The sequence below is a fragment of the Phocoena sinus genome, chromosome 19, assembly GCF_008692025.1.
Source record: "Phocoena sinus isolate mPhoSin1 chromosome 19, mPhoSin1.pri, whole genome shotgun sequence".
NCBI classification, from domain to species: domain Eukaryota; kingdom Metazoa; phylum Chordata; class Mammalia; order Artiodactyla; family Phocoenidae; genus Phocoena; species Phocoena sinus.
This window is the reverse complement of record NC_045781.1, coordinates 43637937-43662508: the sequence shown is the minus strand read 5'-3', so window position 1 is coordinate 43662508 and position 24572 is coordinate 43637937. Positions and strand designations below refer to the sequence as shown.

The 24572-nt window shown below is 48.6% G+C and overlaps 1 protein-coding gene across 1 annotated transcript in view; it reads right to left on the bottom strand.

The window, feature by feature from the left end:
- ZFHX3 (zinc finger homeobox 3) overlaps positions 1 to 24572 on the bottom strand; it is a 241888-nt gene that overhangs the window by 92508 nt on the left and 124808 nt on the right. Inside the window, exon 4 of the mRNA XM_032612614.1 lies at positions 10764 to 10995. Coding sequence (XP_032468505.1) covers positions 10764 to 10995 — 232 coding nt within the window. The remainder of the gene's footprint in view (positions 1 to 10763; positions 10996 to 24572) is intronic.

The following is a 24572-nucleotide window of genomic DNA, read 5'->3' as shown; positions in this document are numbered from 1 at the left end:
TTGCAGAGGGAGGCCCTTCTGGAGGTCAGTCGTGAAACCTGCATCCCAGATTCGCATCTGGGAAAGATGAGGGTTGGGGAAGAGGATGTACCTGCCCTATGGACACATGTGAGGGGTGGGCCCGAAATGAAAAGGGTGCAAACTCACACACTGGGGCCTTTATCCTGGAGGATTTGACACAGATAAGGTAAAAACCACATGGAGTCAGAGTCCTTCAGGCACTTCCGGCAACCGACAAAATGCTTTGGATGGAAGCCCAACCAATAGACACCATGTAGAATTCTCCAGCAAAGCAGGTCGTAGACGGCGGAGAGGTCTAGGGGGCGGGGGTGGGCACTCACTCCAGCCAGGCCAAAAACCAAACAGGGCCACTAAACACCATCCACAGATCTACAAGGGAGCTGTGCTTGTCCTTGAAAGCACCCGTGGGTGAGAGAGAGGAGTCGCTACTGCTATAGATCCTCCCACAAGAGCCTCATACGTGACAGCCTACTGGAGAACCCTCGACAAGGGCAAGGTGTCCCCAGGAGCAGACTGCCAAGTTTCTCAGGCACGAGACTATCCCTACATGGGGCTGGCTGTGCCCCTGGGGCCCATCCGTGGAAGGTTTGAGCAGAGGCTGTGTCAGGACAGGTGAGAAAAGCCTCCTGGTTCAACGAGCTCAGTGGGCACAGCACTCTGACCCCTTTCCTGATCTAACAAGGGGACTCCTCTGGAGTCCTCTGCCAAGAAGCTTGCTCTGTTTTTCTTCACAGGCCAAGGCCCTCACCGAGGACCAAGGGCTGGGAGCAGGAAGCTACGGAGGGACCAGCAGGTCCTGACAATGCTGCGGGAGGGCTGCGTCCAGGGTCTCACCACCGCCCTCCGCCTCTGAGCCCATCTCCACCTCCTGCCCTCCTTCCACATCCAAAAGGACCACAGATAAAGAAACAAGACACTGGCCTCAGAGGTCAGAGAGTCAATGTTACGGCCTGAAATGTGTTCCCCAAATTCATATGCTGAAGCTCTAACCCCCAACACCTCAGCTATGACTGTATTTGGAGAAAGATCTTTAAGGCAGTGAATAAGTTAAAAATGAGTGTTAGATTGGATTAGGGCCCACCCCGACTTATCCCTATAAGAAGAGGACATTATGACACACAGAGAGACACAGGGCTGAGCACAGAGCAAAGACCATGGAAGAAGAGAAGCAGCCGTCTGTATGCCAAGGAAAGTGGCCTCAGGAGAAACAAAACCTGCCAACACCTTGGACTTCCAGCCTCCAGAACTGGGAGTAAATTAAGTTCTGTTGTTTAAGGCACTCGGCCTATGGTATTTTGTTATGGCAGCTCTAAACAAACTAAGGCAATCTGAAAGGACAAACTCCGTCCTAAGCAGAGGATTTTAACCCAAGGAAAATGGTGAGAGCAAAGCACATAGATTCTTTTTGTGTCTTCATGAGAGGGCAACAGATCTGGATAAAACTGCGTTAAAACAACAGACAGGCCTGTTCCAAGAAAAATCACATACTGTCCAATTTTTAATATTCTAATTAGAGCAGAAGTCAAGGATCTTTTAAAAGCAATAAATAGCTCTTTTTATTAACAAACACACAAAAGGTCTCAAGATATAGTCTTGAGGTATAAAACTATAAAAAAAAAAAACTATACAAAGCCCTTTAACAACCACTCTGAAGGATACATCCTTACAAAGTCCTTCCCAACTCCCTCAGAACTGCTAATGGATTAGGCTAAAGTGGCAAAACCCAAAGTAAAAGCCTATTTGAAAACATATTTCTCCCATACTGAGAAAAACTGAGGGGGGAAAAAAAAAGCAAAAAGAGAAATGGGAAAGCAATAAAGAACACACCCTACGCAGCCCGGCAGAAAGCAGGTGGCAGGTAGGCACCATATTCTTTAAAACGGAAACCAAAGAGTTTTATGGAAAGTGCAGCCCAAACCCAGCCTGGACCTGCAGGATCCCAGTGAGGAACCCAAAGCCAGGGTAAGTGTGTCACGCGCCCTCACAGCCGGCCAGCGCTGTCCGTCAGAACCTTCTGAACTGTTCTAGAAATCTGTTCTGTCCACCAAGGTAGCCATGAACCACATGTGACTAAGAAGCACTTGAAGTTTGGCTAGTATGACAAGAGAGACTGAATTTTAAATTTTTATTTAACCTTAATTAATTTAAACTTAAATAGCCACAGGGGGCTTGTGGCTGCCGTGCAGAACGGGCAGACAGACAATCTGGAGAAGCTTCCTTGCTGCTCTCAAGGGATCTAGAAACCCAACGACCAGGGGACTCCGGACAGCACTTACTCTGATTTGGGAGGCCAGAAAGCTTTCCACTGCTAGTCAATGTTTGAAAAAATCATGTGGGACTATTATAATTCTCCTAATTGGGTCACAGTTTGAAGGGGCTTCTTCCTTAACATCTGTAACTCTGAGAAGAAGGCTTTGAGCTATTTCTGTAAGCAAAGAGACAGACGCATGTTCTATTTCCCTGGCCCCCTGCCAAGGTCAGGAACAAGTTTAATATAACTAGCCCAAGAAATGGATTCTTTAGACATTCCTAAAGGCAAAACGAGCACAAATCTTCCTTTCTCTTGAAAAATTACATTTGGGCAACACAGGAGGCGTGAAGTGCTGGGATGAGGCTCTGCCCACGTGGCGGACGACAGTAGATGATGACCGCCCCATCCTGCTACCGCCATCCCCAACCCACATGAAATCCAGGTGCACAGCCCTAACCCCAGCCCAGCGCAAACACCGACTCACTGGCTAGCTACCCATGTTCCTCTGTCAAGATGCAAACTTTCAAGCTCCTTGGATACCCCTTTCAAAGGTGACTTGGCAGAAAAGTTTCACTGAAGTGATACTTGGTGTGTCATGACATTCTCTGTCTCCCTTGGGGATCCCTGTGTTTCTGGGCTCTCTGACATGCTCACAGCCCTAAAGGGGAGACCCCTAATGCTCACCCTCAATATCCCCCCTCCAAAAGGACCCCCAGTCTCTCCTAATTCCAGTTACCATCAGCAGGCGCCTTTTTTTCTTTTATCTTTTTGCTGTGCCCCTTGGTATCAGCCTCCCTGGAAGGGAGCAGCCACAGTGCCGCTACCTCTCAGAGTGGACAGCGCAGGGTGGCGATAAGGGCACACACCACTACCTACCCAAGGGGACAGCATGCAAGACAACTAGAGCCCCCAGCTGAGGACAGGGCTAACCGGGCAGGCAATGTCTAGCCATACATACAGCCCAATATATAGGCAATGTATGCTCCAGGGCTATATACTGAAATAAAACCAAAAATCCTCGACAGCTTTGAACCTCCCATGAAAATAAAGCAACTAGTAAATGGTGGATCCAGAGTATCAAAGGGCGAATAAATGATAATCATTGCAACTCAGGCTACTGCAGCCAGATCTCAGATAATTTCTAAAAGGTGGAATGTCTTGGTGCAGACGCTCGTCTCTTCTGGAGAAGACAGAAGGGAAACAGAGTAGCTGGGAGGTCGTAGACCCTGGACCCACTGCCCAAGGACTATCCTGGTGATGTCACATCCTCTCCAGAGGGACCCCTCCAGACCGGGAGCACGGGACAGCAGTGAACCAGCACCCCGCACGTGTCCGCCTTCCCACACACCAGATCATTAGCACACTTTGCAGAGAGCAAGCAGAAAACCTTAATTGTCCTTAATTACCCAGTTCAAGAAAGCTCCTAGATAACGGCTCTCGGACTTCTTGCCTGGTATCCACGTCATTTCCCTGACTCTGGCTTCATTATATTCCTAGCTTAGAAGCAACAGCCTCTCCAAGATGCCTCTTCATAACAGACTCTGGCGTTTCAGGAAGACGGTGCCATCACTACAAAGCTGTTTCGTATGGAGAGACAGATCCTTAGCTTCTACACTGGCCTGGGGTGTGGGTGCCTGTGTGTGTGTGTGTGCATGCACGCCTAGGCATGCACACACGTGTGGGAGGAGGGGAGGACACACTAGCATATACGTAGAGGAAGGACTAAAACAAGGAATGTGTAATCAGAAGCCATCACAATTACAAATGTAAATGAACAGGCAACTGGCGCTGACCTTTGTAGATTGTTAGAGGACTAATTAAGGCAAATCAGGAACTCTGTTCCAACAAAAAAACAAGGCAGTATACACCCTAAGAAGTACTCCTGTGCTCTTCACGTAGATGCAAAATGCAAGCAAATCAGACAGTAATCAAACGACGTATACTTTATGTCGGCAAACGGAAAACTATCTCCATGAACAAAAGACAACCAAGGTTCACCCCTTGGTTTCTTGTGAGCAATTTTGCTAATAGCTCTGTCAATGAGCTCCACCACTATCTGAGCTCTTGCCATGCGCCTGACACTCTATTAGATCCCACCCATGAAACAGCCAGATATGCCAATTACAAACTATGCTTAGAATGGTTAGTTCAAAAGCTTTAAAAAAAATTAGAGTCAAAACTATACCCTATTCTGTAAACTCCATTTTTCATTTAACACTATTATATTCTCTTCTCATGTCGATACATAATGATGTCCCTTTATCTAAAAAAGCACACTGAAATTCACAATCCTATCCCAATAGTCCTTCATCAGGGAATGGATTTAAAACAGATAAAGTCCTATTTTCTCTACTCCTCCATGAGTGCTTAAATTTTCAGTCACCCCAATTTGTTCTGACATTCTTTTTACATTTAACTTTTCTAGCTAGAAATACTTTATCCTACTTTTTCCCAAACCCCATGGACAAGACACATAGTCAAAAGGAAAAAGGAAAGAGCGTAACTGTGCTGGTTTTATGAAAATAGTGCTTCAGAACTGGCCACAACGTATTTTAGTGCTATAAGAAAAATGACACTGAAATTGCATATAATTTAGCCATTTACCAAAAAAAAAAAATGCACTTCATATTCAGAGGGCAGCCTTATGCCAATTTTGAAAAATCAAAACAAAAACAAATGAGAAAGTGGAAAACAGGACATTTTCTTATTCTCTTAAACTGTATGAGTTAAGCAGAACTCCCTGGAAGTTGGTTCAAAAAAATAACCCATCAAGTGAAGCCGGTGAGTGTTCCAGTAAAGGTTGTCACCAAAACCACATCATCACTTGGCCAGCTGTGTCTGCCTCCCTGACCCCAGGAATTCACTACCTTGAGCGCCAAAGATGTGTCAGTGAAGGAGGCCGCCGTCTTCCGCTCCAAGCAAAATACTCCCCTAAACTCTGAATGAGCGCGCCTTCTGTAAACTGAGCCACCGTCCAGTTGCCCCGGATGCCTGGGCGGGCATATTATGCAGTGTACCCACACCAAGAGCTGAGAGGAGAGCAGCAGCTGTGCCCCCAACTCAAAGTCTCGCACATAGTAGGTGCTCAATGAAGAATCATTAAATTACTTCTGTGCAATGTTCGGAGGTTGACGTCTCCGTGAAAGAAGTAGTTAAGGCGAGGGTAAGAGAAACAGGAGGAGGAAAAGGAGAGGAAGGCTGAGGACAGAAACACAAAGCACCTCTTGTCTTCTGGAAGCCCAGGGCACTGATAGAGTGAAATTAACTACAGTTTCACCCGGGAGCCAGAAATGCCTTTTTAATAAGCAAACAGGGAAGCTGATCCTACACACGATCCACCTACGAGAGCTTTCCATCTTTCAAGAGCTTCTGGTCAACTAAGGGGAAGCAAACAGCCGAAGCCAGCAACTGGGAGATATAACCCAGGGTGTGGCCACAACAACAGGCTTTCTCTTCCTTTATCTGTGTGTGGGGATGAAACAGAAAGGCTAAATCCCAACAAAGTCAGGAGAACACTTGATCTTGCAGAAAATACACTCAAGCCACAAACTGAAAGACCAGGTCACACACAAAAAATGTGGGGATGCAGTGAACCTCATCTAGTTTGGTCACTTTCTTTTCTCTGAGATGTATAATTCCAAGACATGCTTTTTTAAATGGGAAGGCCGTGTGTGTGTGTGTGTGTGTGTGTGTGTGTGTGTGTGTGTGTGTGCACGCGTGCGTGCGCACATGTATGTCTGTAGCATGGACGAAGCCCATCACACTCGGTTAAAGACAACATAATACAGGACTCAGCCTGCCCACTGATGTAAGGGTGAAGCTTGCCCACAAGCAGGACCATGTAAGGGAGGGTGGACTTCTTATTAGCACATGGTCAGCAACCAAGACTCAGTCCTTTGGTGCAGCAGGGCAGGACCTAGATGCTTTACGTCTGGTCATGAGGCCTCTCAAGGGGTTAGAGGGCCCATGGTGGGTGTAAGTCCTGGCCACTGCCACAAAGTTCTGAAGCGCAGAGGAGACCTTCACAATTTCTCCTTCTCTACACTTCCACGTGGGCTGGCAGGCTACGTGGTAAGCCTGACTGATTGGAAAACACATGGGCTTAAGTTAACAAGTAAGATTTGAAGAAGTGATATTTCTGTCACCCACTGGGAAGAATCCATGGTAGAGCCCACTCCATCAGTCTCAGCAAGGGAAGCCCTGCCACCTGCAGAAGGCGACAGGAGACTGGGGTCTGAGGTCCTGGGCTCAGAGAAGGAAAGGAAGTTATTTCTGATGGCTTTTGTGTAAAGCTTTCTGGTATGTGGACAAGACAGGAGGAAAGAAAAGGAAGGAAAGGAGAGAGAACACCATCGTTTAACCAGATGATGACAGAATACCAGGAACGAAAACCCTAGACAGCGCCACCGTTTATACGCGGCTTACAGTCAGAACAGGCAGGGCTCCTGAAAGGTGCCCAAAGGTTCCCTGAGGCCGCCTTATGCTACATGAACGATGTCTCCAGCTGAAGATTAGTGACCCAATCCTTACGTTCCAGAGGAGAAAACTGGGAATACAGGCATACCTCAGAGATATTGCAGGTTCGGCTCCAGACCATTGCGATAAATCGAGTATTACAATAAAGCGAATCACACGAATTTTGTGGTTTCTCAGGGTGCATAAAAGTTACATTTACACTATACTGTAGTCTAGTAAGTGTTCAACAGCATTATGTCTAAAAAATGTACATACCTTAATTAAAAATACTTTATCGCTAGAAAATGTTAACCATCCTCTGAGCCTTCAGGGGGTTGTCATATTTTTTGCTGGTGGAGGGTTTAAAATATTACGAGAATTGCCAGAACGTGACACAGAGACACAAAGTGAGCAAATGCTGTTGGAAGAATGGGGCCCACAGACTTGCTCCATGCAGGTCAGCCACAAACCTTCTATTTGGAAAAGAACGAAGCACGTGGAGCACAGTGAAACGAGGTATGCCTGTATTTTATAAAATCTGTGTTTACAAAACCTGAAGCTGATGACTTTCAATGTCTTAACTCTACTAGGCCCACCATGTCCCTTTTCTTGAAGACGTTCTTCCAAGAAGTTTTTAACAGTCAGTTCCCGGCGGGAGGGAAAAGGATATATTAAAATATATAAGATGAGTTATCTTAAATGAGTTTCTAAAACGGAACCGAGTTACTGTTAATGCCAATATGAGTATTGTCTAATAATCTGTCCCTTTTGTCATTAGTAAAGAGTATAAATAAACGTAGCTAGAGCGTATGAGTGGGAGGGGCGCAGGGTTGGGAGGGAGGTGGGTGGAGAGCAAAAACATGACTCCAGGCCAAAGACAATACAAAAGGATTTTGAAATACAGAAAGGAAGTCTATCATCTAGACTAAAGTTGCTCATACACTTTGGGAGGAGGAAAAAAAAAAAACCCTAATACGCATTAAATGAGAGAAACCCAGAAGGCAATGGTGTAAGAAAGCAATTCCAGAGCGACTGCATAAATAGAAGTATTACATTATAAAACAGGGAACTGTTTGTTCCAGTCCATAGACCCCGGGTGAAATGGCAGCTGTACACTATTTAGTTTGGGGCACCTCATTAATAAAAAGGGAATTCTGAGCAGAGTGAAAGAAAGAATTGAGGGGCGAAAGGGACCAGCTTTTAGCGGAAGATTGAAACAATGACGTGTGCAGAGCTCGCAAAAAAAAAATTTTTAAACCCTGAAATAAATAGGTCTGAGTGTATTGGCAGAGGAAGGAGAATCCTGTGAAATGACTTAATAGCAGAATAATGGGGAATGGCAGGCTCAAACAGGCCAAAATGCCCCAGTGGGGAGCAGGGACTCCCACAGCCAGATGGCACTGGCACGTCTGTGGGTGCTGGGCCCCGTCCCTGGCTCACATGCAGAGCCATGGGGTCAGACACGAAGCACAAGCCCCAGAGATTAAGACTGAACTTTAACCCAAAGGGGCATTTACCATACACATGGAAGACACAGTCAGTCTTGCAGCGGCCTGGAGGTGACAAAAATCATCCTGGTACCCACACAGTACTTTCCCGAAGCAACATTTCAGACTGACTGCCGGGAGGACTGGCCCTTCCTCTGTGATAATCCTAGCAGGGGGGAAGCATTCTCCAATTTTGGTCTATCCCACCACTGAAGAATCCGGTTTCGTTTATATGGAAAAAGGGAGCAAAGCTACAGCCAGGTGACGGAGACAAGAGCCATGGGCAGAGGGGTCCATAAGGGCTCGGGAGGGATGTCTCCAGGAGGAAATGAAGCTAACAGAGACACTGATACAGCAGAGCCTTCGGAGATGAGAAAATGTCTACGCTGGCAGAGGGTCAGCCATGAATTAATCGTAGGTACCTAGAAAACCAGGGAAAACAAAAAAGTTGTACAAGAAGGTAAATGAAATGATAAAACTCGACATGGCTCAGCTGTGATTAATATTTATAGAGTCAGAATAATGAAAACACTGAATATTAATACACCCCCAAATTACTATTTAATCATAATGGAAGGTGAAGGGCGGGGAAGATTGAGTGTGCAGGGCGCTGGAGTGTGTGGGCGCCGTGTCTGTGTGTGTGTGTGTGTGAGAGAGTGTGTATGGACTATGGGAGGGTGTGTGTGTGAGTGCTAGGAGTGTGTGAGCTTGCACAATGGCATACCAGTAAAACCCCCATCTTCTGGAGTAGAAAGCCAACAGATAATGTGTACAACTTACCAAAAAAAAAGTTTTTTAATCAAGAAATAGTAGAAGCTCGTTAAGAAATATGGAAATAAGTAACAAAAGGAACAATTAAACTTGAAAGGCGGTGCACTGGGGAATGGGACTGGCGGGGGCTATGCCATTTTTCACAGTAAGGTTTATATAACTTTTTGCCTTTAAAAACTTCATAAAAACGTGAATGATAATATTAGGATTAAAGTCCCCACATGGCCACGACACGTGAGAGGCCGAGAGGATGCGGCAGGCGATGGAGAGACCAAAAGGCCTGAGTCTGCAGCCCGGCTAGGTCATTCGACAGCATGCCATCGGAAGGAGAAAGAGGTCTGCAGGGGAAGTTGTGAGCCCAGCGTGTATGAGCTGGCGCCCGTGAGAGGTCCAGGAAGCTGTCTGAAGGGCACACGTGCCAACACCAGGAGACAAAGTTTCAAGAGGCTGGGAGCCAAGGGCCAGGCCTAGTGCCCAGGTGATGACGGCACGTAGGGCAGCCTGAGGGCCACGAGCCGGGGTGTGGGGCGGGGGCGTGGCGTGGAGGACAGTCCAGAGCAACAGGAGGACAGGAGAGAAACACGTCCAGGGAGGGGCGCTTCCAGAAGGGAATGGGCAGCAATTTCAAAGACCACAGAAAGAAAAAGGCTCAGCACGTAGCCACTGGGCTCAGAAAATCCGAAGTCAGCGGTGACCTTCTCAAGGATGGTTTGAGGACGGGAGGAAACGGGCTATGATAGGCTGACGTGTGAACAGGAGATGGACCAACACAGAGTGCTCTTTCAAGAATCTGAAGATGCTATTGGAGAGAGAGAGTGGGACACAGGATTAAGGGAGGGCTTTAACCATAAATGGTTTTTAAAGAGACAGGTGACTGTCCTGTGCTCCCGACCAGAGAGAAAGGGACTGGAAGGCTAAAAAGATAAGAAAGAGGGGAGATTCTACTGAGCGAGGTCCCAGTGGGAGTGAGAGTCACACGGGGAAGGAAGGAGAAGGGGCCGGCGGGTGAGAGGACAGGGTGGGAGGCGGAAGCGCGGGGTGAGCTCCCCTGGAAGGTCTCCACCCTCTTTGTGAAGTAACAGCCAGCACTGAGCCAGGAACAACTGGGTCGCTCGCTCTCCAATACAGTCGCAACGTTTATAGCAAACACATGTTCCGATCTTCTCTGAAGTTCATTCTTACCGACCAGACTCGAGGTCACACACCGCCCATTCTCAATACCGAGCAAGACACAGCTTAGCGTTTGCTTTATGTCGATCTGAACCAAAAAACTGAATCTAGAGCGCGCTCCAGAAGAATGTGGGGAGAGGGGACAAAACATAGTCTGTTGGCTTTTGCTCCCTGGGCAGCGGCTTGTGACACCTGAAGAAAAGTGTGGTGCTAAGTTCCTTTAAAAAATGGGAAAAGCGGGCTTCCCTGGTGGCGCAGTGGTTGAGTCCGCCTGCCGATGCAGGGGACACGGGTTCGTGCCCCGGTCCGGGAAGATCCCACATGCCGCGGAGCGGCTAGGCCCGTGAGCCATGGCCGCTGAGCCTGCGCGTCCGGAGCCTGTGCTCCGCAACGGGAGAGGCCACAACAGTAAGAGGCCTGCATACTGCAAAAAAAAAAAAAAAAAAAAAAAAAATGGGAAAAGCAACAATCCCTGCGTGTCCCTTCAGAACACCATGGTCAGCTGTGAGGCTGGTCATGGACGTGACGGCCAGCTGCACCGAGCCGAAGCCCTCGGGAGGCCACTGCCCGGGCGGCCGCGGGCCGCCCATGCCCACGAGACCACTCACCGGGGTCGGTGGAGGGGCACCTACGGATGGTGAAGATCTGCCCCAGGTCTTCATCCTCCTCCGGAAGGCCCTTCTGCAGCCGCTGCAGCTTGCGCAGGCTCTCGCTGCGCTGATGCTTCATGGAGCGCACGTGCTGGATGAGGTTGAGCTTGGCCTTGGTGGAGTAGTTGCACAGGATGCAGTGGTAGTAGCAGCTCTCGCCCTCCACGCCGCTCTCGTGCTGCTGCAGGTGCTACAGGGGCGAAAGAGAGGGACACGCCTCAGGTAAGCCACTCCAAGCCCACCATGCCCTGGCAGCAGCCCGAGGATCCCTTATGGGGGCTGCTTGGTTCTCCCAGCGGGTCCTTCCCCCGCAGCTCTGTGAGGACAGGGGAGCAAGCTGACCCTCGTTCCCGTCTCCCTCACACGTGTCAGAGTGCTGAAAACGCTGACGGGTCCGACCCTCCCAGTATAAAACTGGTCTTCCTGGCACAATAATTAAAGGTTCCTCCTTCCACTCTCCCAAGTGTCCTGCTTTATTTAGAACAGGGGTCGGCAAGCTATGGCCCACAGGCCAAATCCACCCTGCTGCCTATTTCTATAAATAGGGTTTTATGGGAACACAGCCACATCTGTTAATTTGTGTATTGTCTACGGCTGCTCTCTCAACACCAGAGCTCCATAGTTGCGATAGAGACTGTTTGGCCTGCAAAGCCTAAAATCTTATTATTATCTGGCCCCTTATGGAAAAAGTGACCAGCCCCTGTTTCAGGGGATGGCCCACATAGTCACCTTACCTGTACAGAATCTCAGGTAACACAGAGGCAAAGCTGCCGTTTGGCTACTTCACAAGGAAGCTGACTCAAGTTTTTGTATTTAGAACTACAGACTATTAGGAGAACCCAAAATTAGGTTTTCCCCTGGCTTAAAAAAAAAAAAAAGACAGAAAAGTAAATTTCTCCAGAAGAGTTTCCCTGTCAACACCTCAAGGTCATTTGGCTTAGTGCTCAGATGGTCAAAATTACAGTCGGTGTTGTGTTTGTGTCAACACAGTACTCTGATTTCAGAGCACGGAAGCCCCAGAGCTGGCAGAAAGCAGGCACACACAGGACTAAAGTCCGGGGTACAAGACAGTGGAGGCCATGGACCCAGTTAGCAGACCCCAGACTTCTGCATTTAGGAGAAGGCTTCAAGATTATCCAAGCACAACGTTCACATCCTTTCGGGGCCTCTTTGAGAATATGCTGAAAGCTATGGATCCTTTTTATTAGCAATTAGGGAATTGACACGCTCCTGGTATAGGAAGGCCGCCTCCTTCATTTCAAATGATTCATTTTAGGGGAAGAGGGAACCTTTCTATTGGGTACACATAAAGCAGGAGAAACAATTCCAAAAAGTTTAAGTGGTTGACCCAAGGTAACCCAGCTAGTTAGTGGGAGAGAGAACTAGAAGCTGGGTCTCACATCACCCAGCATCCTTTTGGAGGAGGAAATTCAGATCATGTATTTTATGGGCTCATGTTTCCACCTGTCCTTCCTTCTTCCTCCTCACCCTCAGCACCACCTCTAATCCCCAGAGCCTGGCCCAAGGGACTAACTACACAGAGCACACGATAAATGCCTCGGCACTTCTTTGTCCGGCCCCTCTCATTTCTGCCCACACTTGTTCTATTTGATGCCCATGCCTGATAACTGTTTCTGGTCCTGCTTGGTTATCTTTCTCGTCCACGTTATGCGGTGAGACACTCAGAAAGCACAAGAGTCAGAACGTCCTGCACTCTGCCTCATACTGAAAATAGCACAGTGGCCCTAGCAGCACTTCCCATTGGATGACATGGCTCTGAGGCTCACGTGCTCATATGCACACATCCTATGTTCACGGAAAAAGTGTGAACATTCCAGAAGCACGTTTGGACCTTGTTGGAAGAGGAAATAGGAACGCAACAATAGAGTGCTGTAGAAAAACTACACTACTGTAATCACTTTTGCTCTGGGGCCAACTCGCAGATAACAGAGTGAAGGGCTTCACCGGTACCAAGAGAGAACAATCCCTTCTGTCCTCGAAATGGGTGATGTAACACACTCAAGTGCAGAGCCTTGGAACAAAGCAATATCCTCCCTCCCTGCCCCGACCCCGTAATAGCTGCCCTAGAACACTCACAACCAGAAGGAGTCTGAAGAACTAGCAAGCTCAGTGTTAACTGTCAAATTATAACAACTGAAAATATAAAGCGACTTTTCTTGAAATAAATTGGAGCTGATTTTTTTTTTAATCGTTTATCTTCAATTTACTGCCTCTGACATAAGGCTCCGTACAGAGGGTTTCAGGAGAATGGAAAGCACCAAAGCAAGGTTTTCTGGAGGCTGCAACCTTGGGAAGGAGGAGAGTCTGATGGGCTAGGTGGAAAGGAAAATGATGAGCCCGTCCATGTTCCTTCTCCCCGACTTCTCCACAGGGGCCCCCGAAAGCCAAAAACTGCACCAGGATATTCCTGGGAGCAAGGGTTTCGCTTGGGATTGAGTAAGAGGAAACTTGTACAGGAGCCAGACACTGCTGCCTTGGATCACTAAGACCAAAAGAATGACATTTATTAAAGTTTCAACAAAAACTGACTGAATGAAAGATAACAGGGAAAATACCCATGGCATCTACAGCAGTAAGTTCTGTCGAGGGGTTTTGGTGGTATCATAAACTATGAAATCAGAGCAAGTACCATTAAAGCCCTAACCCCAAATTCTCATTACTTTCCCATGAAACAGGACTTCCTTGCACTAAAGCTCTGAATCTTAAACATAAAATTTTAATATGGATGTGAGGGTTCTTTTCCAAACAGCTGGGGTTTCTAGTCTCTGAGCCAGAAGAGACGATAACATGGCCAAAAAGTGTTGGATGGGAGTTGTCAGATGTCAGATGTATTTTGTCCTCAAATCCATGGGTTCCTGGGTGACAGGGCTGTATAAACCCTGAACTAAAATAAACATGATACTGGGGACTCCTGTTTAAAAAATAATTGTATAAGGATGATGTCCCCAAACCACTACACTTGACTCATGGTGGCCAGCGGCAATCTCTACTGCCACCAGGAATTCTTCCGTCTGCCATGTGAGAACCATTTTGGAAGGGAAATGGTTACATGCTACAAATGGTAGAGAAAAGAATAAAAGGAAATGCGGAAAACAGAGCCACGGCCTTTCCCACTGATCCCAGTGCAGGGAACATTTAGGGTCCTCTCTCAGAGACTTGCACAGAAACGTGATTCAAACTTCCAAGCTTGCTTTTGCACTCCAAGTTCATTCTCCAAGACATACACACAAAAATCCAGAATAAACTATTTCTCCATCCTAGGAAACACCTGCTTATAAAGGTTATACCCAACCCAAACTTCCACTCACAACTGGAGTCTCTTGAGGTCTACCTGCATGTGACAGCTCCTGTTCTCACCACATCTCGTAAGCTCGGTAATTCTCAGGCTGTCCCATCTCCAGCAAACGGGGGCCCAAAGCGAGCAGCAGCGTCCTGGGTCCTGACTTCTATGACCTCCACACCATCTGGTCATTTCCCAGGCCTTGAGTGGGTCAATGCCCTGACGTTGTTGGCCAGGCACCCTCTCCCTCCCAAGATGCCCTGGCCCATCCCCAGAATTCCACCCTTGGAACCTGCCTAATAAGACACAGCAGGAGGGGATGGGGCTGCAGAGGCCAACGAGGACTCCACGGGGCAAGCCAGTCAGCCAAGGACATGCTTTCCCTGCAGAAGAGAGTAGATGTTTTCATTCGGAGAAAGAGGGAGAATGATTTTTCCTGTCCCAGCTAATTAGAATACCGTCAATTGGGATCACAATGTATTTAATTAAATTCACTGTAATATATGGAGAATCCACCAAGGCACAAATCCCAGTGGAAGACTCAGCGGAGGAGCTGTCTGCCTCCTTTCAGAGCTCTTGCTCTCCTCTGCAGGCAGGAAATTCTTCTCCCACGCAGAGACTGGACTCCCCCAACACTCTCCCCCTCACAAAGGGTGCCCATCCTTGGGAAGGAGGACCCAGGTCTTGTTTGCCTTTTTCCATTTATTTCTTTACTCCGTGCTCAAGACTCTTAACTGTTCACCTCTACCAGGTCAGGTGTGCAGGTGAAAAAAGAAAACAGAGCGATAACTTCAACTGTGGTTAGTGTGCTACACGTGGACCCAAAGAAAACTGGCCACTGAGCCCATCGGGCAGGGTTTGGTTTTGGTTCAATTCTAAGCATCTACAACACATGAGACACTATGTAAACACACACGCGCGCACACACACACACACACACACACACACACACACACACACACACATAGACTATGCCCTACCCTAGGGCATGACCCTGCAGGTAACAAGGCAGTGATGGTGGTGACTTGGCAGACAGGCCAAGGGACATAAGGAGGGCACCCCTTTAGTGTGAATACCATTGTGAGAATACACCCTCCAGCTGGACCGGTGAAAATCACTGGCTCACTCAAGAAAAGTCAACACCTACCTACCAATGAATAATGAAGAAGCAGGACCAACTAGTAAATCAAGAAAGGGAGAACTACCCAGCTAAAGAAGACTGGCAACCGAGGTCCAACCAAAGTCACTCGGTCCAGCCAGCCTCTCCTATAACCTTGAACACTGAACCACCTAGGGTTTCCTTGTTTTCCCCCAATCTCACTGCTGTTTTTTAAAGTGCCTGCAAAACGCCGGGTTATATGAACTGCAAGGGTACCGTTGTTTCCACCAAAAGAAACTTCTACGCGTGGCAAGAGGATTCATTTCCTGGAAGCTCAGAGAAGTACAAGGACCCACAAGAAGGGAATAAGTATCCAGTGTGACTCATAAATGGAAACAGAGAAAGAGCCCAACAAACTCCAACTTCTCCAACTGACCGCTATGTGGCAGAAAACACACTGTCCTCACAGCAATCGAGTAGAAGCTGGATTCGCACACACTAGGTGGGCAGCACCTGTGCTGGAAATGAGCAAGTGGGGCTCCCTCGCACTGGTCAGGGGCCTTTCCTGTGCATCTGTCTGATCCTGTCGGAGCATTTATAGTTTAAAATGCTAGTCCTGTCCTGGTTTAGCTGGCAGGCGACACTTCCTGTGCGCCTGACACGGAAACATCCAATGTCCCACGTCTTCCCCTCTGGGTCTGGTTCCGAGGGAAGAACTTGGAAAAGAAAAGACCTCAATACAACAAGAGGCGCCTTGAATAACAGGCCTGGCACGTGAAGCCGAGTGCACAAAGCAAATTGATAATTAAAAAAGAAAGGAAAGGCGCCAGCCCACGTTATTTGTGGGATCCCACCCCATTGACATGTTGGGCTCGTCCACCCTGGCCAACGAATGAAAGTCAAAGAGACAAAAAGAGGGCTCTTGTTAGAAAATAATTCATCGTGAAAATCAAAAAAATCTGTTCCTGTTACTTGTTTCCCAGGAAAACTAACCAAGTTCTGTCAGAGGACATCGATTTCTATAAATCTGGAGGGGCCCCGGCTCCCTCCTCCTCAACAATAGGAAACTTCTAACATCTGGTTCTTCATGCATGGAATGCAAAATATTGATCAGGCTTTGTCAAAGCCTCCCCTTTAAAGGAGAAATGGACAAGGTACACTCTGACACACACACACACCCACACTCACAAATGAAAACACACGATTCACAAATGAAGGTTCCTCGGGAAATAATAACTGCTACAATGAACACACAAACGCCCAGCCCGCTCACCACATTCCCCCATGGGTACAACGCAACTGTACTTGGAGGACAAAGCAAACGCTGAAGCTCCCTGATGGGGTAAAGCAGCTCCCAGGCATCCCTCGGGGCAAGTGGCAGACCAGACACCTCCTGCATCACAGAGAAGAAGCCCCACGGCGGGCGTCCAAAAAGGCCCCTGACACACCTGTGGTGCTCGGAAGTGCAACCCGGCACGGGCAGGTAGAAGAGCCTCTCAATCCATAAAACAGAGGTCCCCAATGGAACAGGCTGCTGTTGCATCAGGCCTCTGGAGGGAAAAAACTTAACCACAGCAAGCCCGGGGCTTGGGGTAGGACTATGAAAGTCTCACCAACACTTCCAGTGAGAAGAAACAGGAAGATGAGGGTCCAGAGTGAATCTGCTAATTACCCAGCAAGATGAAATAAGGAAGAAGTAAGCAGGTGTTAATTCACCATCACACCCGTGCACGGCATTTACTGCTGAGGAAGCACCTTCACACCTTTAATTTTCTCATGACACCCCGACGTGGGCAGCGTTTGGCTCCTTTCCTTGGAGAAACCCAGAGCTCCAAGAAGTCATGTGACTCCTTGCCCCCAAGGTCCCACAGAGCATGGAAGAAACGCGACTGGAACCCAGGGCTGGAGGCCAGGTCCACAGTTGTCCAGCTACACTGCAATGACCATGGGGTGCTGGAACACGAGACTCCCCAGACCCGGGTATTCACTTTGAATGCCTAAAAAAGAAATTGTTTCAGGTGTAATGCAATCCAGAATGGGGGTGGTTAATTTTTTTAATCAGGGGTTGTGTTACAGTTCCAAATTTAATGTCGCATTCTTAGGAAAGCTTCCGGAAGGTCAACCTAAATATATATGTATTCTCTGTTTCATGTTGGCTTTTCACCCACTCATGCCCTCATCCTCGGCACCTGTTAATTTAGTCCTATTTCACGGCAGGAGCCCAGCAGACGGCGTTAAGATATAAGCCCCAACCACCATTTACAAGAGAACGTGAAAGGAAGTAAAAATATTCCCTTAGATCAATCCATTTGCGTTGCTCTGACCTATTTTCCAGTTTCTAGGCCAGTCTCCTCACGCCCTGGAACAAGCCATGACTGTTTGCTCTCAGCACCCGAGCTCCAAGGCCACAGTCAAGACTTTCTAACCCTGCATCTCTTCGCTGGCACGAATGATATTTCCTCATTCAAAAGTCTCAAGATGAATGTTCCTTGAGAGAAGTATAGTAAATTCTAGAAAAAAAAACAAAAGCATAAATCTGCAATCTATAGGTTGTAGCGGCCTTGGCTTTGAACTCTTTTCTAGAAAAGTCCAAGCATGGACTCTTGCAGAATGTTGATGCCATCCCTAACAGATTTCACTTCCCTCTGTTGGGAAACCTCCAGAAAGGAGTGTGGCATAACTATACATAAAGAGGAAGCTGATAACGGGTATAGGAGTCCTCCCTAAGGAAAGGGCCCATCGGAGCCTGAGGTCTCAAGCCAAACAAGGGCTAGTTTCCACGACGGTCAAATGAGCATCTACGTAAACTTGGAAGCAACGGAGGAATGTGGTGGGGAAGACAATCAAGCGGGTCCCACAAGGCTAACATCAAACTGACTAATCCTCCAGGAACTACCCACAGCTCCCTGGATCTGAAGATCAGCCCTTCACTAAGGGCACTGGCAACAGTGAGTCCATTAAGATGTCCTTCTTCCCTCACGCTCCTTTCCAGCTCTCACAGGTGTAAGTCCCCACACACAACAAAGGCCGCCATATATATGCTACTCAAGCTGGTCCTCATTCAGCTCCATGTCACACTGCTGTCATAACGGTGGTTTAAGGCGAACTCTGGGTTAGGGCAGGCCAGGGAAAACCCTCCCTCTGTGCTACCTTCAGCAAATTACACGCACGGGGTGGGCCTCAGCTGCCCCACCTGCAATGCTGGAACAATAACAGAGCCCCCTCATAGCACCACTGGGAGAGGTCAGTGGGATAACTCGTACGAAGTGTTCAATACAGCGCCTGATGCGTGGTGTGCCTTCATAATCGACGAGACCATTATTATTACCACCGTTATCTTTCAAACTAGTTAAGCTTTTGGGATTCGGAATAGAAATGAATGTCTACTGAATTTACCAATTTGACACGTCCCTCCTTATGACCAAACTATCCCGCCCCCTCCCTGGGAACCACCACCCCACACCACCCCCCAGGGCCAAAGAAGAATCCCTTGTTGACAATAAAGAAACTGCGGCGCACAGAAATGATAAAATAGAGGGGAAACTGCACACACACGGGCCCGACTTCTTCCTTACGAGAGGTGCTTAGTTTTTATTTTAAGTCCCTCGCTCAAGTGGTGCAGCTGGTGCAGGCAGAGCCAGGATCACACCCCAGGTCCATGTCCTTGCCACGGAACCCCATCTGTTCTCTCTGGATCTCTCTGCCCATGAGGTGTCAATACATAATGAAAATCAGAACCCTTGCTCTTTTATCACATCTGCCAACATCCCAGGTGAGAACCAGGAAAGGAGAACTTTGCTGGAAAGGCTGCAGACATGGCGCTGATTCCCCAAATCCGCTCTGAAGGATTTGCTTATTTGTATCTCCAACCCCACGACAGTCAACACAGCAGGAAAAACATACTTGTCGGGTGGTCAAAACAGGTGCATTACTTCATCTGTAAAATATAGATGTTTATACTTGCCCTGTCTTCCTTGGAGGCAATTTTAAAAACCACGTGAGCAAACAAATGTGAAGATCACTCAGAAGGTATGAAGGACGACCTGAATATCTGGCACAGGCATCATCTCTTTACCTCGAGACCAGATTTTGCTTCCTCTCCTCTGATTGGCAGGTACACCACCGTGGGCTTGCTGGTTAATGATGCAGATGTGTTCCAGCTCAGCGGTCCTCTAACTGGAGCGTGCATCAGAAGCACCCGGGGGGGGGGGGGGGGGGTGCGTCATGCCGCAGAGTTTCGGGCCCACCCCAGGGGTTTCTGATTCACCGGGTCTGGGGTAAGGATGGAGAATTTGCACTTCTAACCATCTTCCTGGCGGGATGCTGACGCTCCTGGTCTGGGATCACCCTCTGAGAACAGCTGCTTTGGACAGCAACTGCCACAGAACAGAGACCTAAGTCAGAATACATGGAGACATTCCCCTGTAAAAAGGAAAATTTCCAAGGCCTAACATTTCCGAACGGCCCGCCTTTTCCCAAAGAGTATTTCAGATTCTAGCGAACTGCACTCGATAAATCACGCAATGCCTGCACACAAGAATTTACCCCTTCAATGAAAAAGTCACTCGGAAGCAGCTGCCTGCTACTGGCCTGCTCCAGATACTTCATAAAAGTCGGAACTGGCTCTATTCATCTTCCTCTCCCCTTTCGCACCTGCAGTCTAAAATTTCGTGGGGCTGTGGCTGAAAGCGTGACTCTTGATGGCGAGGCGTGAGGCATCACTTTTTCCTCGCGAGCCCTGCACCCTGCTGAGTGCACCTGTCCAGATGTCTTGCTGGAACCGAGCCCACGGGAGAGCTTCCACCAAATATGAGAAAAATAAAACGGTCTTTACAATTCCTCCCACGCTCTTGAACTTTCTAGCTGCCGCTGAGAGCATGAATTTGGTGCTCAAACCTGGAGGCTTCCCTTGAGCTCCCACGATCTGCTGACAAATACCCTCATCACCTTCATTATGAGAGAAGAACACGGGCCGCCAGCATGAGATGGGCCGGGGGCAGTGAGCACACACACGGCTGATTTCTTCCTCATAAGAGGGGCTTAATTTTTTTTTTTTTTTTTTTTGCGGTACGCGGGCCTCTCACTGTTGTGGCCTCTCCCGTTGCGGAGCACAGGCTCCGGACGCGCAGGCTCAGCGGCCATGGCTCACGGGCCCAGCCGCTCCGCGGCATGTGGGATCCTTCCGGACCGGGGCACGAACCCGCGTCCCCTGCATCGGCCGGCGGACTCTCAACCACTGCGCCACCAGGGAAGCCCGGGGGCTTAATTTTTATTTCATTTTTTTCCCTTGAAACAGAAAATGGGAAAGTGACCAGGCACGAGAGAAAAATTCCCTCTAAACAAATGCCTTTGATGTCACTCATTCTGGCTGCTAAGACATTTCACCCTTTCTCCTTAAATTATGTGGATTTTGTGGAAGGTTGAGGAAGATAAGTTACACTTGTGGGAGGGGGACAAGGGACCGAGAGAGGAAAGAGAAAAATGCTGCTTTGAGGAAGTGGAGCTGAGAGACCAGGAGACGGCTGGCGGCAGAGTGGACGGCCACGTGGTGAGACGGGACACAGTTTTGCGAAAGATGACACGGCTAGTTTCTCTGCCCTGCTTTCAGGTTTCCACCCCCCCCCCCCCATAAATAAGCCAGACAAACACCCTGTACACTAGGTTTTGCTCTCCTTCCCCCCCTTTTTAAGTCTCATTAAAAGCCGATATTGTTCGCCCTCAAGATGGAGAGTTCAGCATGGATTTTACTGAACGTTAAATCAACCAGCAAGCGTAGCCAGCAAACTCTGTGGCACTTTAACTTTAAATAATGCAATAATTATTGAATTTCCTTTTTATAACTGAAGTGCTGGAATGTAAACAATGGGGCTGTAATTGCAGGAAGGGGGGATCAATAGAGGCAATCGTTTTCAGCCATGTTAATTGTAAATACAATTGCTCCAAGATGTCAGACTTGTTCTCCCTGCTCCCAGAATCATCCTAACGGATGACAGAGTCCAACTTTCCCATTACAGCTGTTCGTTCCTTTAAGAGGTTCTCAATCAGGTCTGATCAATCTGTCAAGATAATGCATGGAGTAAGTAAGACTCTTCCAAACACAGGCTCCCAATCAATAGCCCGAACCAGCTTAATGAGGTGGGGCTAAGGCCCAGAGGGAGGTAGCAGCCCCCCCGCTTGCACCTAGGTCTGGCAGGCTGGCTTCCTCGCATGGCCCTGATAAACAGATCAGCCCTTAATGAGGACATTAGTTATGCATGCTTCAGCAAGCAGCAAGGCACCCGTCCCTGGGGACAGACGGACAGAAAACAAAATAGATTAACAGAAAACAATATGGTGCCAAATTAGGTCCAACTGAAGACTTTTCCCTCCTTCTCCTGCTTTTCTTAATTGTCCAGCAGAGTGGAGGACATCAATTAATCATTCCTATGGGTGTGAGCTCGAAGCATGGGAGCACCCGTTGAGCTGGGGGATCTCTGGGTGTCTGCCCGTTTCCCGTGGGCCCTCATCCCCTCCACCCCGTTTCCAGACTACAAGAGGGGCCTCTCACAGAAGGAGAGAAGGGAGACCAGGCTGAATCTTGATTCCTGACAGCCACAATGGGGGGCCACGGACTGACGCCGGACAAGAACAAATCTGCTACTCTTCACAGGCGATGCCAGTGTTTGAGATCGAGTTTTGGTCCTGAGAATGGGTGAGCCCTCACAGACAAGGAGGAGGAAAGTCAAGAGTCTAGAATCCCAGGGCTTTCCCGGTGGCGCAGAGGTTAAGAATCCGCCTGCCAACGCAGGGGACACGGGTTTGAGCCCCGGCCTGGGAAGATCCCACATGCTGCGGAGCAACTAAGCCAGTGCACCACAACTACTGAGCCTGAGCTCTGGAGCCCGTGAGCCACAACTACTGAGCCCACCCACCTAGAGCCCGTGCTCCGCAACAAGAGAAGCCGCCGCCGTGAGAAGCCCGTGTTCCTCAACGAAGGGTAGCCCCTGCTCGCCACAACTAGAGAAAGCCTGTGCGCAGCAACAAAGACCCAATGCATCCAAAGATAAAAAAATTAATTAAAGAAAAAAGAGTCTAGAATCCCACTTCACCTGTCCCAGCATCTTTGCAATTGGCACAGGCTCTGCAGGAGTTTGAATTCCCACGAGGATAACCTGGAGGGTTCCTGGGGAGTCTGGAGAGCCATCTTTTCTCCCTTGGAGGGCACTGTGTGTCTGCACCCTTGTTCCTGCTATGACTGGCTAGGGAGACAGCCCACTGGGGAAGTCCTTAAGAAAGGGCCACGTAAAGGAACATTCCACCAAGAATACAGCAGTGCCTCTTCCCAGTGGCTGCAGGGCTTAGATAGAGCAGGGGTTCCCAAAGTGTGGCCCCTGGACCAACAGCGTCAGCACTTCCTAAGAACCCTTCAGACCCTGTCCAGGTCTGCGGGAGCCTCGAGGGTGCAGGCCGAGCTCATCTGATGCTTCCGATGCAAGCTCATTTGACAACCACCATCTTAGAGGATGAGTAAGTTAGCAAGTTGGTCCTTTCTGGGTCAGAAACAGTTCAGTGCCCAAGATATACCTATAAAACCTCTATTTTCCCTGAGGTTTGGATCAGGGCCCACCACCCATCTGCTCCAGAATGCAAGACCTCTGGGAATAATGAAACCAAAGGAATGAGACCCATCTGAAAACTCCATTTTATTAGTGAGAAAAGATCACGGAGTGGGTCACACTACTGAATTTCAAAAGTTAACCGTTTCATATTGTGAATGAAGTAAAATGAGAATAACAGTCTTTTTAAAGGTCTGCGGAGGAGCAGAATAAAAGAAAATAAATATACAGCTAGAGAGAGCAGATCTCTCCTTTGTGCAAAGTCCCGGCTCCCAGGCCACTCCTTCTCCGAAGCCCTTCCCAGCCCCCAGCTCCACCTCTCCCTCCTCTGGGCCGGCAAACCGCCAGGAGCATGGTCCACACTGTAGTCATCCCACTGTGTTTCAAACCGCTGCTCCTCTACCACACTGTCGACAGCAGCTCACAGGTGGGGAGAACTTTCTACCTCCGTACCGCGCAGTGCTCCCAACCCACAGCAGGTACTGAAAGATGGCCGGCTGAAAGTCTAAACAAACAATCTCCTCTAAGGCTCCACTGTGGCTCTCAGTCTTCAGCTGGCCACTCAAGACCTAGCTGAGTCCAATTCCCTCCCTCCATCTCAGATTTCAATCCTCCACTCCACGCCACACCCCACACACAGCTAGACGGCTGGCAGTCGCCACCCTCATCCACCAACCCTCATCCTTCTGGTCCCGGCGCCTCTCCTGCTTGGAAACTCTCCCCAACACCCTCTCCACCTGCTAAAGGGCTGCACAGCCACCGGAGCAGGCAGATAGCACCTCGGCCTGAAGTCTTTCCCCATCACACCTGAGCCAGAACCCCATCTCCTCGCCTCTGGGATGTCAGAGCACAGGTGACCCCACCCAAGCCCACCGTGAGTCATTCTTCCCTGGACTTCCACACGGGGCTCTGCAGTCCTTGGTGACCCAGACGGGACGCTGGGGCTGAGGGAATAAATATGTTTGCTAATATACGCTGCTCGTTTAAATAAGGGTTTTTGGCAGGAGATAATGACTATAAATGGCTGCATTTAGTGACTTCATTATTTCAGTATATGGATCACAAAAGGGCTGTCCTCCCTCCAAATCAGTCAAATGCCTCCCAGCCAGAGGCCAGCTCAGTCGGTCACTGTCATTCTATCCTCCATTTCGTCTACACCCCTAGCCGTATTTACATGGGTTTAATATCGCTATCCTCTTTTACGAGAGCTCTTTTACTATTAAACTGACAAATAACTGCAAGACTTGGAGATACTGAGAAACAGCTAGAATGTCTAGACGATCACAGAAACCGCGGGTAGAGAGCACAGAGCGCAGATGCCTCCCAGGGGGAGTAACTTGGCCATGAGAACTCTGAGGATGAGTTCACAAGTGTCCACTGCGCCTCTGTAGATAAAAACAACTTAGTACATACTTTAGTTCTAAACATAAGATCCTACGAGAGACAACGGAGGTGACAGTGCTCAAACATCTGGAAGGAGGTGGCCGAGTGAGCACCCCCAGAATGCACAACGGGGCAGCCAGACTGTCTCCAGATTTGAAGAATCAGGATAAGGACTTTTTTTTTTTTTTTAAACACACACATACATCTTTACTTTCTTCCCAAGTTTCCTGTCCTCCTATATGCTGAGAACTGCTGCTATCTGGACCCCAAGGAACTGGTTACGTCTTACGCGTTCATCAATTTTCAAGTTCTGGGACCTGCGAGGAGGGAACCATTCTCCACACGGGCTCAGAAGCTGAACGCTTAGCTGTGCCCCCCTCCCCTCCCAG